Below are 14,222 nucleotides of genomic sequence, written 5' to 3'. Positions count from 1 at the left end.
ACCTTCCCTCTCTCATAGGGGGGACTACCCAGTTCAAGACCAGCAGTACCCTTCTCCAGAGGGACCACCTCTTCTCCGCTACATCCCTTTATACTGGCCTTATATGGGTCCCAGGGACCCCACTATGTGACAACTTGAGTCTATAAGGTCACATCAGGAGTCAAGACAGCTTTCCCCATACAGGGAAGAACCTCAGCCCCCTAAGAAACAATCTAAGAAGGAGGAGCAGGCTGACTAGGTGGCACTGTTTGCCACTGTGAGGTTATCGTACTCGTCCCAAAATGAAGTGATTACACTGGCCTCATTGTCACTGCCTAACTACAGACAGTTTCAGGACTCCAAGAGGAGAAATACGAATACACTCCACGGCCCCCTGGAGGAAGTACAGGACACCCTATAAAAGCTACTCGATATTTTCTAGAGTGCTGGTCCCAGAAAGGTGGCACTGCCACTTTGAGGCCATCTTTGAATTAGCCATGATGGCCTGGCATAATGCAGCCACTTATGCTCCCATTCTGAAAAGAACAGATATGAAATCTTTTGTGCCACCTGAGGAACTAGTAATCTGCCACCTTAACATCCCACTCTGAACTCTTTAATTTTGTAAGCTGTCTCCCGATGAAACAGACACCCAAGTCAACACCCACTGATATAGAGGCCAAACATTTAGACTGCTTTAGAAGAGAACTTCACCATGGGGACCTTACAGTTCCACATAACAAGCTATTAAGCTTGAATGCTGAAGTATGATTTTATAAATTTACAATAAGTTTCTGGAATTTACCAACAAACTCCCTCAAGATAGACTTCAGTTCCAACCAATTATCAATGAAGGTAAATTGCTAGCTAGATCAACCTCCAGGCCTCAATGGATCCATCAAATTGAGCCTCCCGCTTGATGGCAACTTCCGTAGTCATGAGATGGGCCTTGTGGTTCCAGTCCTCTGGATTTCCCAAAGAAGTCCATCCACAGTGGAGGATCTACCTTCTGAAGGAAATAACCTATTCAGTTAGAAAACAGGGGAATCTTTCTATTCCAGGAGTGGCCAACCTGTGTGTCCGGAGCCATATGCGGCTCCTTGTATAGGCACTGACTCCGGGGCTGGAGCTACAGGTGCCAACTTTCCAATGTGCTGGGGGGTGCTCACTGCTCTCCCACAGGCCCTGCCCCCACTCCACCCCTTCCTACCTGTGAGCCTGCCATGCCCTCTCTCCTCCCCCACTCTACCAGAGCCTCCTGCACGCCATAAAACAGCTGAGGAGGAGGTGCTTATTGGCGGGGCAGCAGGTGGCAGGGGGGGTGGTGAGGTGGGTGGGCTGCTGATGAATTACTGTGGCTCTTTGGCAATGTACATTGGTAAATTCTGGCTCCTTCTCAGGCTCAGGTTGGCCACCCCTGTTCTATTCCATCAAAGACTTAAGAGCAACCATTCACTTGCAGATATCTGTACATACTCCAGCACTGCAGAGGAAATACCCCAAGACTCTCTATTACAGACAACAGCCAGCTCCTTAACCATTCTACCATCAAAGGGCCATTGAGCTGCCTAGGAAAATAATTTTACTTAAGATATTTCCTTATTCCCAAGAACAAATGAGGCTGGAAGCTATACAGGATCTCAGACAGCTGAATGTCTTCATCTGCCACTGATGTTCAGAATGATCATGATGGTCTTTATAATTCCTTCACTAAACAAGGGTGACTGGTTCACAGTTCTCAGTTTAAAGGATGCTTATTTCCACAAAGACATCCACGCTGCACACAGATTCCTGAGATTCTTCTTCGAGTGATTGCTCACATCCATTCCAGTTAGGTGTGCGCGCCGTGCGTGCACGTTCGTCGGAAACTTTTTACCCTAGCAACTCCAGTGGGCTGGCAGGTCGCCCCCTGGAGTGGCGCCGCCATGGCGCTCAATATATATCCCTGCCGGCCCACCCGCTCCTCAGTTCCTTCTTACCGCCGTGTCGGTCGTTGGAACTGTGGAGCGCGGCATAGCTGTCCTCCACGTCCCTAGCTCTCCTTGTTATCTCTCGTTATCTCTCGTTATTGTTATAGTTGTTAGTTAGATTGTTAAGTATAGATAGTAAGTAATTAAGTGTAAATAGTGTAGTAAATAGTTGTTCGCCGGGGGCTCTAGCCCTTCCCGGCACCGGGCTCATGCCTGGTTCGCTGGGCTTCAAGCAGTGTGCGGCCTGCAAGAAGCCTATGCCTACCAGCGACCCCCACGACGCGTGCCTGAAGTGCCTGGGGGAATCGCACAGATCGGACAAGTGCCGCATCTGCAAGGCTTTTAAGCCAAGGACAAAAAAGGAGAGAGACCAAAGACTCCGGACTCTCCTTATGGAGGCGGCACTTGACCCGGCGGCTTCGCAGGCCGTGATCTCGGCGCCGGCACCGGATCGTACCGGCACCGGAAAGACTCCCCGGCACCGACCTTCTCCGGCACCGGGTGCAGAACCAAGACCGTCAGCGTCTGCTACTCCGGCCAGGCAGACCCGACTGGAGCGCCCGGCCTCAACATCGGCCGCGGCGCCGCCGGCACCGTCGACTCCGGGCCCGGCGGGTCCGTCGAGTCCGGTGCCGCCAAGCTCCCCCATAAGATCTGGGGTTGAGATATTGGTCCCATCCACGCCGGAGACCTTCGCCTCGGCACGGGACCTTATTGCCTTGACAGAGCCTACTCAGCTGCCACCCCCGGTACCTCCGGTGCGGGTCGCATCTAGAGGCAAGCCCATGATGTCGGCACCGTCTCGGGACTCGCGCTCGCGGTCCAGGTCCCGACGTCGCGGCAGGTCGAGATCTCATCGCCGCTCGCAGTCCCGGCACCGCTCCCCTCGGCGGTACCGGTCGCACTCGCGGCACCGGTCGACCTCAAGGCGGTCGCGGTCTGACTCCAGCCGCCGATACCGGCACCGTGACTCCAGGAGCCAGTCCCGCCGTCACTCGCCGCACCGGTCGACCTCCCGGCACCGAGCTGGTGGCAGGTCCCGGTCCCGGTCGACCTCCCGGCACCGAGCTGGTGGCAGGTCCCGGTCCCGATCCCGGCACCGAAGCGGCGGCCGGTACCGGTCCCGATCCCGGCACCGCTATGACTCCCGGTACCGATCCCCGGCACCGAGAAGATCGTCGCTGCCGACCCGTGCAGACCCTTACCAGCCAGGGTCGGCCCCGCTGTGGCCTTCTAGACAGCCGTTGGTCTCCTCACAAACAGACAGTGGGTATGCGCTGGGCACCGACCGGCAGGCGGCGCTCTTTCAGGACCCGCCACAACACGACCAAGGCCCGCAGCAGTGGGGGTTTTGGACCCCATGGGCATACCATCAAGCCCAGGGCCCCCAACAGCTTCCTGTTAGGCCTGCGACGGCGGAGCACAGGGTGCCGGAAGCCTCGTTGTCTCGCCCCCCTCCCTCCCCGGATGGAGAGGAAGGGTCCAAGCAGCAAGACTCCGCTCTGGCTCCTGAGACAGAGGCGAGGGCCGAGGGGGACCCCCCATTAGACACTTTCTTGCCGGGGGTCTCCTCATCCTCCTCCCCTGATGAAGCGGTGGCGGGCACTTCCTCCAGTAGCCCCCCCCCCCCCGCTGGATCTCAGGGCGCACCAAGACCTCCTCAGGCGAGTAGCTCAGAATCTGAGCCTGCAAGCCGAGGAGGTCTCGGAAATCGAGGATCCGATTGTTACCATCCTCTCATCGGATGCTCCCACCAGGGTCGCCCTACCCTTCATAAGGACCATCCAGGCCAACGCCAATACTATCTGGCAGTCACCGGCCTCCATCCCCCCTACGGCGAGGGGCGTCGAGAGGAAGTACATGGCCCCCTCTAAAGGCTATGAGTACCTCCATATCCACCCGACACCGTGTTCCCTGGTGGTACAGTCGGTAAATGACAGAGAGCGTCATGGGCAGGAAGCTCCAGCCCCCAAATCCAGGGAGGCCAGGCGAATGGACCTCCTTGGACGCAAAGTATACTCGGCTGGGGCGCTGCAGCTCAGGGTTTCGAACCAACAAGCCCTGCTCAGCAGGTACGCTTTCAACTCATGGGTGGCAGCGGACAAATTTAAAGAGCTGCTGCCGCAAGACGCCCGCCAGGAATTTGCAGCCATCCTAGATGAGGGCAAGAAGGTTGCACGTACATCATTGCAAGCTTCTTTGGACGCTGCAGACTCGGCTGCCCGCACTCTCGCTTCGGGGGTAACGATGCGCCGTATCTCCTGGCTGCAGGTCTCTGGCCTTCCTCCGGAGCTCCAACATACCATCCAGGATCTCCCGTTCGAAGGCCAGGGCCTGTTTTCCGAAAAGACAGACCCCAGACTTAAGAGTCTAAAGGACAATCGGGTCATTATGCGCTCCCTCGGGATGCACACACCGGGAACGCAGCGCAGACCCTTCCAGCCTCAGCAGCAACAGCAGCGCAGGCCATATTCCCAGTTCCACCAACGGCAGGACCTTAATAGGTGCCGTGGCAGGAATGGAAGGCGCAGGCATTCGGGGAGCCAAGGGGGGCAGAACCAAGGCTCCTCTAAGCGCCCGCCTGGACCCAAGCCTTCATTTTGAAGGTGCGCCCGAGGGCGCAGTAACAGTTTCCCCCACGGATCCTTCCCCCCCGTTTTCCAACCGCCTTTCGTTTTTCATCCCGGCGTGGACCCAAATAACATCGGACCGCTGGGTCTTACGCACGGTACAGACGGGATACCGCCTGCAGTTTGTATCATTTCCTCCTTCCCGCCCCCCTTCCTCGTCCCTCTTCAGGGACCCCTCTCACGAGCAATTCCTTCGGCAGGAGGTACAGACGCTCCTCAGCAAAGGAGCTATAGAGGCGGTTCCGGAAAACGAGAGAGGCAAGGGGTTTTATTCCCGTTACTTTCTGATCCCCAAGGCCAAGGGAGGCCTCAGGCCTATCCTCGACTTGCGAGAGCTCAACAAGTACCTGGTGAAGTTGAAGTTCCGCATGGTATCCCTGGGGACCATTATCCCATCCCTGGATCCGGGAGACTGGTACGCGGCCCTCGACATGCAGGACGCTTATTTTCACATTGCCATTTGGCCACACCACAGACGTTTCCTTCGTTTCGTGGTGGGCTCCCTTCACTACCAATTTGCAGTCCTCCCATTTGGCCTTTCTACGGCCCCGAGAGTATTTACAAAATGCATGGCAGTTGTTGTGGCACATCTTCGACGCAGTCGTATCCACGTGTTCCCTTACCTAGACGATTGGTTAATTTGGGGCACGTCGGAACGGCAAGTTTGCAGCCACGTCCGCATGATCACCGGCCTGTTTGCTACTTTGGGCCTCTTGATCAACATGGACAAGTCCACCCTGATCCCCACGCAGAGGGTGGAGTTCATCGGGGCCGTCCTGGACGCCACCGTGGCCAGGGCTCTTCTGCCGTTGCCGAGGTTCCAGGCATTGTCGGCGATCGTTCAACGACTGCGGGTAGCCCCCTTGACATCAGTGCGGACATGTCTAGCCCTGTTAGGCCACATGGCAGCATGCACGTTTGTGACCGGTTATGCTCGACTCCGCATGAGGCCCCTCCAGTTGTGGCTCATCGAACATTACCGGCCGGCAAGGCAGCCGCTAGACATGCTGATCACGATCCCCCAAGGGGTGTTAGATTCTCTCGACTGGTGGCTAGACCAGTCCGTGCTGTGTGCGGGGCTCCCTTTCCACCCACCTCAGCCCTCGGTGTCCCTGACAACGGATGCCTCAGATCTAGGCTGGGGGGCCCACCTGGGAACCCTGAGAACGCAGGGCCTGTGGTCCCCGCAGGAGGTGAGGTTGCACATCAACATGCGGGAGTTGAGAGCGGTCTGCCTTGCTTGTCAAACGTTCTGCCATCAGCTTCAAGGTCGTTGTGTCGCGGTGTTTACCGACAACACGACGACCATGTACTATGTCAACAAGCAGGGCGGCACCAGATCCTCTCCCCTGTGTCACGAGGCGATGCGACTCTGGGACTTTTGTGTAGCCCATTCCATTCACCTCATGGCTTCCTTCCTCCCCGGAGTACGGAACACGCTGGCGGATCGCTTGAGCAGATCCTTCCTATCGCACGAGTGGTCCCTTCGCCCGGACGTCGCTCTCTCCATCTTCCAGAGGTGGGGTTATCCCCGTGTGGACCTCTTCGCGTCCGGGGGGAACAAGAAGTGCCAGGCGTTCTGCTCCTTTCAAGGCAGGGAGCCCGGGTCGATAGCGGATGCCTTCCTTATTCCGTGGTCGACCCACTTGTACTACGCGTTTCCCCCATTTCCTCTGGTTCACAAGGTCCTTCTGAAGGTGCGCAGGGACAGGGCTCGCGTGATCATGGTAGCCTCGGCGTGGCCCAGGCAGCATTGGTACCCCATGCTGCTGGACCTGGCCATAGCCGACCCAGTTCCCCTGCCCCTTCACCCGGACCTGATTACCCAGGAGCACGGGACCCTCTGTCACCCGGACCTGCAGTCGCTGCACCTAGCGGCGTGGTTCCTGCGTGGCTGACCGGCTCTGAACTGCGCTGCTCCACACCGGTGAGGGAGGTGCTTTTGGGCAGCAGGAAGCCTTCCACGAGAGCGACATACTCGGCCAAGTGGAAGCGTTTCTCCTGTTGGTGCGTGGAGAGAGATCTCCGCCCTATGGAAGTTTCGGTGGCCAATATCTTAGACTATGTTTGGTCCCTCAAACAGCAGGGTCTGGCGATATCGTCGTTGCGGGTCCACCTGGCAGCTATCTCCACCTTTCACCCGGGTGCGGATGGTCGCTCTGTTTTTTCTCACCCGACGGTGTCTAGATTTCTTAAGGGACTGGAACGTTTATACCCTAACGTCCGACCCCCTGCTCCAACCTGGGATCTTAACTTGGTGTTGTCTCGGCTCATGGGACCCCCCTTTGAGCCGTTAGCTACTTGCTCCCTGCTTTACCTCTCTTGGAAGACTGCCTTTTTAGTAGCTATCACCCCAGCTAGGCGGGTGTCGGAACTCCGGGCTCTTGTGTTAGACCCCCCGTATACAGCCTTCCACAAAGATAAGGTGCAGCTGAGGCCACACCCTGCCTTTCTCCCCAAGGTAGTCTCGTCCTTCCACATCAGCCAAGAGATATTCCTTCCGGTTTTTTTCCCGAAACCTCACTCCTCAGGCAGGGAACAGCAGCTCCACTCGCTTGATGTCCGTAGGGCTCTCGCATTCTATGTGGAGAGGACCAAGCCCTTCCGCAAATCTCCCCAGCTTTTCGTGGCGGTAGCGGACCGCATGAAGGGGCTTCCTATCTCCTCCCAGAGGTTATCCTCATGGGTAACGTCCTGTATCAGGACCTGTTATGACTTGGCCCACGTCCCTATGGGCCGGGTGACTGCGCATTCTACCAGGGCGCAGGCGTCGTCGCTGGCTTTCCTCGCCCGTGTGCCCATCCAGGAAATCTGTTGGGCAGCGACCTGGTCATCGGTCCACGCCTTTGCTTCCCACTACGCCCTGGTCCAGCAGTCAAGAGAGGACGCGGCCTTCGGATCTGCAGTGCTCCATGCCGCGACTTCTCACTCCGACCCCACCGCCTAGTTATGGCTTGGGATTCACCTAACTGGAATGGATGTGAGCAATCACTCGAAGAAGAAAAGACGGTTACTCACCTTTGTAACTGTTGTTCTTCGAGATGTGTTGCTCACATCCATTCCACACCCGCCCTCCTTCCCCACTGTCGGAGTAGCCGGCAAGAAGGAACTGAGGAGCGGGTGGGCCGGCAGGGATATATATTGAGCGCCATGGCGGCGCCACTCCAGGGGGCGACCTGCCGGCCCACTGGAGTTGCTAGGGTAAAAAGTTTCCGACGAACGTGCACGCGTGGCGCGCACACCTAACTGGAATGGATGTGAGCAACACATCTCGAAGAACAACAGTTACAAAGGTGAGTAACCGTCTTTTCTCCGTAGGCCCTAGGCCGCTACCAATACAGAGTGCTTCCCTTTGGCCTCTCAGTGGCACTGAGGGAATGCACAAAGATGTTATTGGTAGTGGCAGCTCACGTGCTTCGCCAGGGTTTGTCAGTGTTCCACACCTTGATGACTCGCTGCTCATGGGAAGTCCTATAAAGAAGTACAGACAACATCCCAATCCCATTTAGACTTCCAAATTCCTTAGGGCTCCAAGTAAATGTAGAAAACTACATTTGAGCTCTGAGACGGACCATAGATTTTTATTAGAACAGCCCTATATTTAACCAGAGCCAAAGCATACCTATCGCAGGACAGATTCCAGGCAACGAGGGACCTCTTCACTCAGCTTTGGCAGAACATGCAGACAGTGGTTCAAGTTTGTTTTACCTTCTTAAGTCTCATGGCCATGTATACATGTGACACACTTTGGAAGACTGTCTTCCATGTCTATAGGCATGATTACCGACAGTCTACTTGCAAAACAAGCACAGCCTGGACAAACTGATCTTGCACCCCCCATAGAGTTCTGACCCTGCTCTCCTGGTGGAAGATGAGTAGGTGGTGTGCATGGGGGCTCCTTTTGCCCCTCCCTCACCCACAAAGGAGATTTAATTACAGACAATGCCTCTGCCTCAACTAACATGTAAGACAGGGTATCTGGACCCACCAAGAATCCCCATTGCACGTATACATTCTGGAGTTGTGTGCCGTTCACAGAGCCAGAAAACGATACTAACAGTTTATTTGAATCCTGCATGTTCAAGTCATATTGGAAAACTTGACAATGGTTTGTATCAACAAACAGGGAGGAACAGTGTTCACACCTCTTGTCACAGAAACTGTCCATCTGTGGAACTGGTGCATTAGCTGCCAGATCACCATTTCAGCAGTGTACTTCCTGGTGATGCACAGCACATTGGTAGACCTCCTCAAAAGACTTTTCTTCAAAGACCAAGAGTGGGAACTACATGACTGGGTGATATTAAATATCTTGCCTGACAGGAACCCCACTGCCGAGATCTCTTGGTGTCTCAGGAGAACAAGAAATTCCCCACCTGCGACTTCAGAGGGGATGCATTTATCATTCAGTGGTCAGAACTACTGATGTACAAATTTCCTCCCATCCCTCTTTTACTTTGCATCCTGAGGAAGATCAGATAAGATGGCGCATTGGTGGTCCTGATTGCTTCAGTGGCCTAGCTCTGGTTCCTGAGCATTCTCTGGATGTTCTTGGTCATATTCAGCTCTTCCCAGACCTACTAACTAAAGACAAGGACAAACATCCAACTTCCCAACCCAGCATCCTTCCATAAGAACAGCAATACTTCAGAACAAAGGTCCATCTAGCCCAGTATCTTGTCTTCTGACAGTGGCCAATGCCACGTGCTTCAGAGGGAATGAGCAGAGCAGGTAATCATCCAGTGATCCATCCCGTTGCCCATTCCCGGCTTCTGACAAACTCAGGCTTGGGACGCCATCTACACAGACAAGGATTTTGTATGTACCCTTTGTTAGACTGTGTAGGGGAAGTCAAACATAGTCCACCAAGAAACTGATGCATTTGCTTTTATCCCTGGGTTTGAGGATTAACTTGTTGAATCTGATTGTGTCATAATCCACAGAGTTCATCAGTGCTCCTGGACTTGCTAGCAGGGAGATTATCCTTCCTACTGGACAGATTTCAGATAATAAAATACCTGATTTTACACTTTGATATTTACCCTCAAGTAACAATAAGGATATGCCTTAAACTTCCAGGACTTATACCTTCATGTACATTTATAACCACATTTGCCCAGTCACATCTCAGACTGTTTTAAGCTTGGATCAAGCCTGTTTACAGACCAATAATTCTGGATACATCAGTGAAAGTGCTGATTCCAGCTCAAATTCTATCCTCGATGAAATAGTGGAGGACAGAAGAAAGTATATGTGCGAGAATTCCCTTTGTCTCTCTGGTTGTTCCAAAACTTAGATAACAGCTGCATCCAAGATGGACTGGGGAGCATATATAGAGGATGATCAAACACATGGCCTCTCGTCCCATCTAAAAGCTGTGATTCACATAAATGTATTGGTATTAAGGGCGGTGAGATTAGCTTGCAAAGCATTTCTACCTGTCACACACACTTCTTCAATCCAAGTTCTCATGGACAACTGTATGGCCTCCTAGGACTTAGACAGGGAGCTGCAAGATCAGCCTCCCTTCTTATTTTGGGGGGCGAGGGGAAATGGTGCATTCAGTGTCACATCAGTCTGACAGTTCTTCTCTTTTTGAGGAGAAAAATAGCCTGGCAACCTCACTAGGCAGGAAAATGTACTCTTCCCGTGAATGAAAATTTAAAATGTCAATACTAAACTGAATTTTCCAAGAGTGGTGGCTTCCTCAGATTTGTTTGGGTCAGTTCTAAACAGAAAATGTCTGATATTTTTGCTCTTGAGCAGGTGAGAGTCAGCAATCTCTAATAGATGCATTCATGATTTTTTTTGGTCACACCATTTTATGTATCTTTTTTCCTTCCATGTCCTCTGATTCCAGAAGTGTTACAGAAAATAAGGCATGAAAAAGCTCAAGTTATGTTGGGGCTCCTGCTCGGCTTCACCAGTTTTGGTTCTCGTATAATAAATTTATCACACTTCCAGTTTAGGAAGATGTTATCATAGAGTCACAGTCTGATTCACACTCAATCCTCATTGCATCTCATGGCCTGGGTGATGTTTGAATGCTCTCAATAGATAAATGTTCTTAAAAGGTGCAGAGCTGTGTTCTTCAGAGTAGAAAATTATCCACTAGGACTATGTACACCACCCATAAAGAAAAAAATTTCCATTTGCAAAGACTAAAGGTTATGCTCTATGTTAGTGTTCTATTCCAACCATATTGGATTATTTCTTATCTTTAAAGCACTCTGGACTATCTGTCTCTTCAACCAAAGTCCATTTGGCAATGATATCTGCATTCCATTCTCCCATAGAGGGATGTACAATTTTCTCTCATCAGTCAGTGAATAAATTTATTAAAGGGCTTGGCCACACTTTTCCTCCTGTGGGAAAGCTCACTCCAACATGGGACTTTAAATTTAATGATTTCTTTGCGGATGGATTCCTTCTCTTCTCCCCTGCTACCCCCTTTTGAACCTCTGGCAAATTGTCCAATTAATCTATCATCAGTGAAGGTAGCATTCCTGGTGGCAATTACATCAGCGTGTAGAAAAAGCGAATTACAAGCCCTAATGATAAATCCTCCATATAGTTTTTCACATGGATAGAGTAAGTATGAGATTACAGCCACCTTTTATTCCTAAAGTACTATCAGATTTTCATATAAGTTTATTCATTTACTAGTTCTGTTCTTCCCCCCCCCACCCCAATAACACATTCTTCACCTTCTGAATTTAAATCAAATATCTCAGCTGTGAGAAGGTGGCTGTTATAAACTAGATCACGGGTTCTCAAACTGTAGGTTGGGACCCCAAAGTGAGTCGGGACCCTGTTTTAATGGGGTCGCCAGGGCTAGTGTTAGACTTGCTTGGGCCCAGAGCCAAAGACCAAGGCCTTCAGCCTTGAGTGGTAGGGCTCAGGCTTTGGCTTCAGCCCTGGGTGACGAGGTTCAGTTTACAGGCCCCCACTGCCTGGGGCTGAAGCTCTTGGGCTTTGGCTTTGCCTCCGCCCCCCCCCCCCCCCGGGGCAGCAGGTCTGGGTCGGGCTCAGGCGTCAGTCTCCCCCCTTTAGGGTCATGTAGTAATTTTTGTTGTCAGAAGGGGGTTGTGGTGCATTAAGTTTTGAGAACTGCTGAAGTTTTACAAAAAGATTAGTTCAAGACTTTTCATTGCTTATAGTAATATATCAAAAGAGATGACCATTTCATTACATATTTTCAAAATGGGTATTATATTAGAACTGCTTATGATATTAATAAGCGGCCTCCATCAAACACCTGACCTCACTCCACCAGAGTGCGAGCTGCATTGATAGCATGCTTAAGTTGGGTTCAAATATTGGAAATATGTAGAGCAGCTACCTGATCTTCAGCTCATAGATTTATGAAACATTAAAACTAGAAATTAATAGTACAAAGAGCTTTTGATCTGGGAATTTGTTCTCTTGTGCTGCTGACAGGTATCTTAATAGTATTCCTGACATGCACTTTAGTTTGTCAGAAAATGACAGTAATGAAAAATTCTTCCCTTCATTAGTCTGTCCATAATAGTGTTTACTGCTCCATGACGTGAAAGTATAAAAGTGCCTCTTTCAAATAGCGGTGTCTGTAATTGCCTGTGTTACGTGACGTGGGTTATTTTTGTTTGTCTTCAGTATTTATGCTGCATTTGTTTTAAAATGTCTTGTTTACAATGTTAACCTCTTGGTAATGAAGTATTTTATGAATGATTGGGGCATCCCCTGTGAGGATATGAATCCTGCAGAAGGGTATTGCTTGTGTCTGAGTGTCCCCCTAATCTGTTTCCAGACTCTTCATTCAAGTTTTCTTTTTCACAGACCTTCACTCCCTTAGTAGATAAGCTGGGTTTAGGCTCCGTGGTTCCTGTGGAGTTTCTTCTGGACCGAGACCTGAGGTTCCTGTCTGATGCCAGTGGATTATGTCTATTTCAGGTACTTGAAGAGGCATTCTCAGAGTACAGATTCCCCTTCATACCATGCTTTCCAGGTTGATTCTTTTTCAAGATGTGGTGGGGGCCCTCATGGGTATTGGGTAGATAGAGAGGGCATGAAAAAATACAAGAATTGTCCCTGATCTCCAGCTCCATTCAGAAAGTCTTAAGGTCCCAGCTCTTTCCCATCCTTTGTTTTAGGAGCCTCTAGTTGCTGAGTGCAGCATAGACCCTCCCCGTCCAGAGGGAATCATTGCTATAGGAGTTCCAAAACTGTTTCTGCATAGTGGTCTTGATCAGTTTCCTGACATATTGAGAAAGCTAGTTTACTTTTGTTTTGATGGAGGTCAGATATTCTTCTCCATTAGAGCCTCCAGAAGAGAGAGAGGTCAGAGAGCTGTGGTCCCCAGTAGCATAACTACTATATTGTCTATTGGCTTTCTTGTATTCAAAACTTTGTCATTGGCAGATGGGAACAGAGAGCCAGAACCAAGTTCTGCAGGAGCAATCTGAACTGAGAGACTCGGTCAATGCATTAATTAGTGACCAGAAACTTCAGGAAATATTTAGCAGAGGTAAGACCAACTGGCTTACAAGTTTGTGTTCTGGAGAGAAGTCCCAAAACAAACAGTAATACCCATTGTTTGAAGTTCCACTCTACAAGTTAATATGTCCAAAATTCTTTGCGAGGAGAGTTTTTAATTATTGCTTTCTTGCAGTTAATTGGAAAGGTAGATTGCTGTTTAACTGGAATTTTCTGTAGCGATTGCTCATTCACAATCACTGTAGTTAAGGTTGCAAAACAGCTTCCATTATAATCCAATCCCAGTCATTCACAATTTCCCAAAATTTCAACCTTTTGGGATGAATTTTTAAATGCTTAGTCTGCCTGAAGGTGAATTCTTCTGAAAAATAAAACTTAATCCTTTAAGCCATGTTTGCTATCTCTAAGGCCGAAACCCCCCCACTTTGCCGTCTGAGATTCTAATTATGTCCTTTTAAGCATGACTGCACAAATGACTGAAGTTTTAAACTTGGCATCAGCCATCCTTACTCAGTATGGCATTCTGACTTGCTCCAATAGCTGGACCACACAGAGGTTTGTGTGTGCTACAGCTGTTGGCTAGCAGACCCTGGGTGTCTTAGCTCAGGCAGTAGAGTCTCATGGTTTTCAATACAGAGGCTGCAGAGTTTGAACCCTACTACCAATGATCTTCACAGAGCATCACATTACATTGGTATGGACATAGTTCTTGGTGGGTACTAGTGCCTTTGGTTTAACGCACACAGGAATGTTAGGAAAAAACTTCTCATCCAGGCAGGTTACTCTGTTAACTGTCTGTCTAGTGTGGAATTTCTTGCCCTTTCTTCTGAGGCATTTGGTTATGGTCACTATCAGTGTCAGCATACTGGACTAGATGGACCTCAATGGTTTAATTTCTTCTGGAAATTCCTTTGTTCCAAGATTTGGGAAAAAACTGTGCACTGCACATCGAAAGTAGAAAAATTCCTTACATCTGTAGAACAATTGTGCATACATGTCCAGGTAATTAGGCATATTAGTTGGTTCCATGAACTTGGTTTTTTGCTTGCAGTTTACAGGATACAAGTGAGGCTTCTTCTTCGAGTAATATCCTCATGGGTGTTCCATTTCAGGTGTGATTGTGCCCCATGAACCTCCACAGGGAGTCAAGTGTGGTATTCTGGTACCT

At 50.6% G+C, this 14,222-nt stretch overlaps 1 protein-coding gene across 4 annotated transcripts in view; it reads left to right on the top strand.

Annotated features, from left to right (window-relative positions):
• Positions 1–14,222, top strand: part of KDM3B (lysine demethylase 3B) — a 119,830-nt gene that overhangs the window by 38,052 nt on the left and 67,556 nt on the right. For all 4 annotated transcript variants that reach the window (XM_050962331.1, XM_050962330.1, XM_050962332.1 and 1 more), the window contains exons 3-4: positions 12,398–12,511; positions 12,980–13,085. In XM_050962331.1, coding sequence (XP_050818288.1) covers positions 12,398–12,511; positions 12,980–13,085 — 220 coding nt within the window. The remainder of the gene's footprint in view (positions 1–12,397; positions 12,512–12,979; positions 13,086–14,222) is intronic.

Source organism: Gopherus flavomarginatus, chromosome 7 (genome assembly GCF_025201925.1).
Source record: "Gopherus flavomarginatus isolate rGopFla2 chromosome 7, rGopFla2.mat.asm, whole genome shotgun sequence".
NCBI lineage: Eukaryota > Metazoa > Chordata > Testudines > Testudinidae > Gopherus > Gopherus flavomarginatus.
The sequence above is the reverse complement of the archived record's forward strand: the minus strand, read 5'-3'. Positions and strand labels throughout refer to the sequence as shown.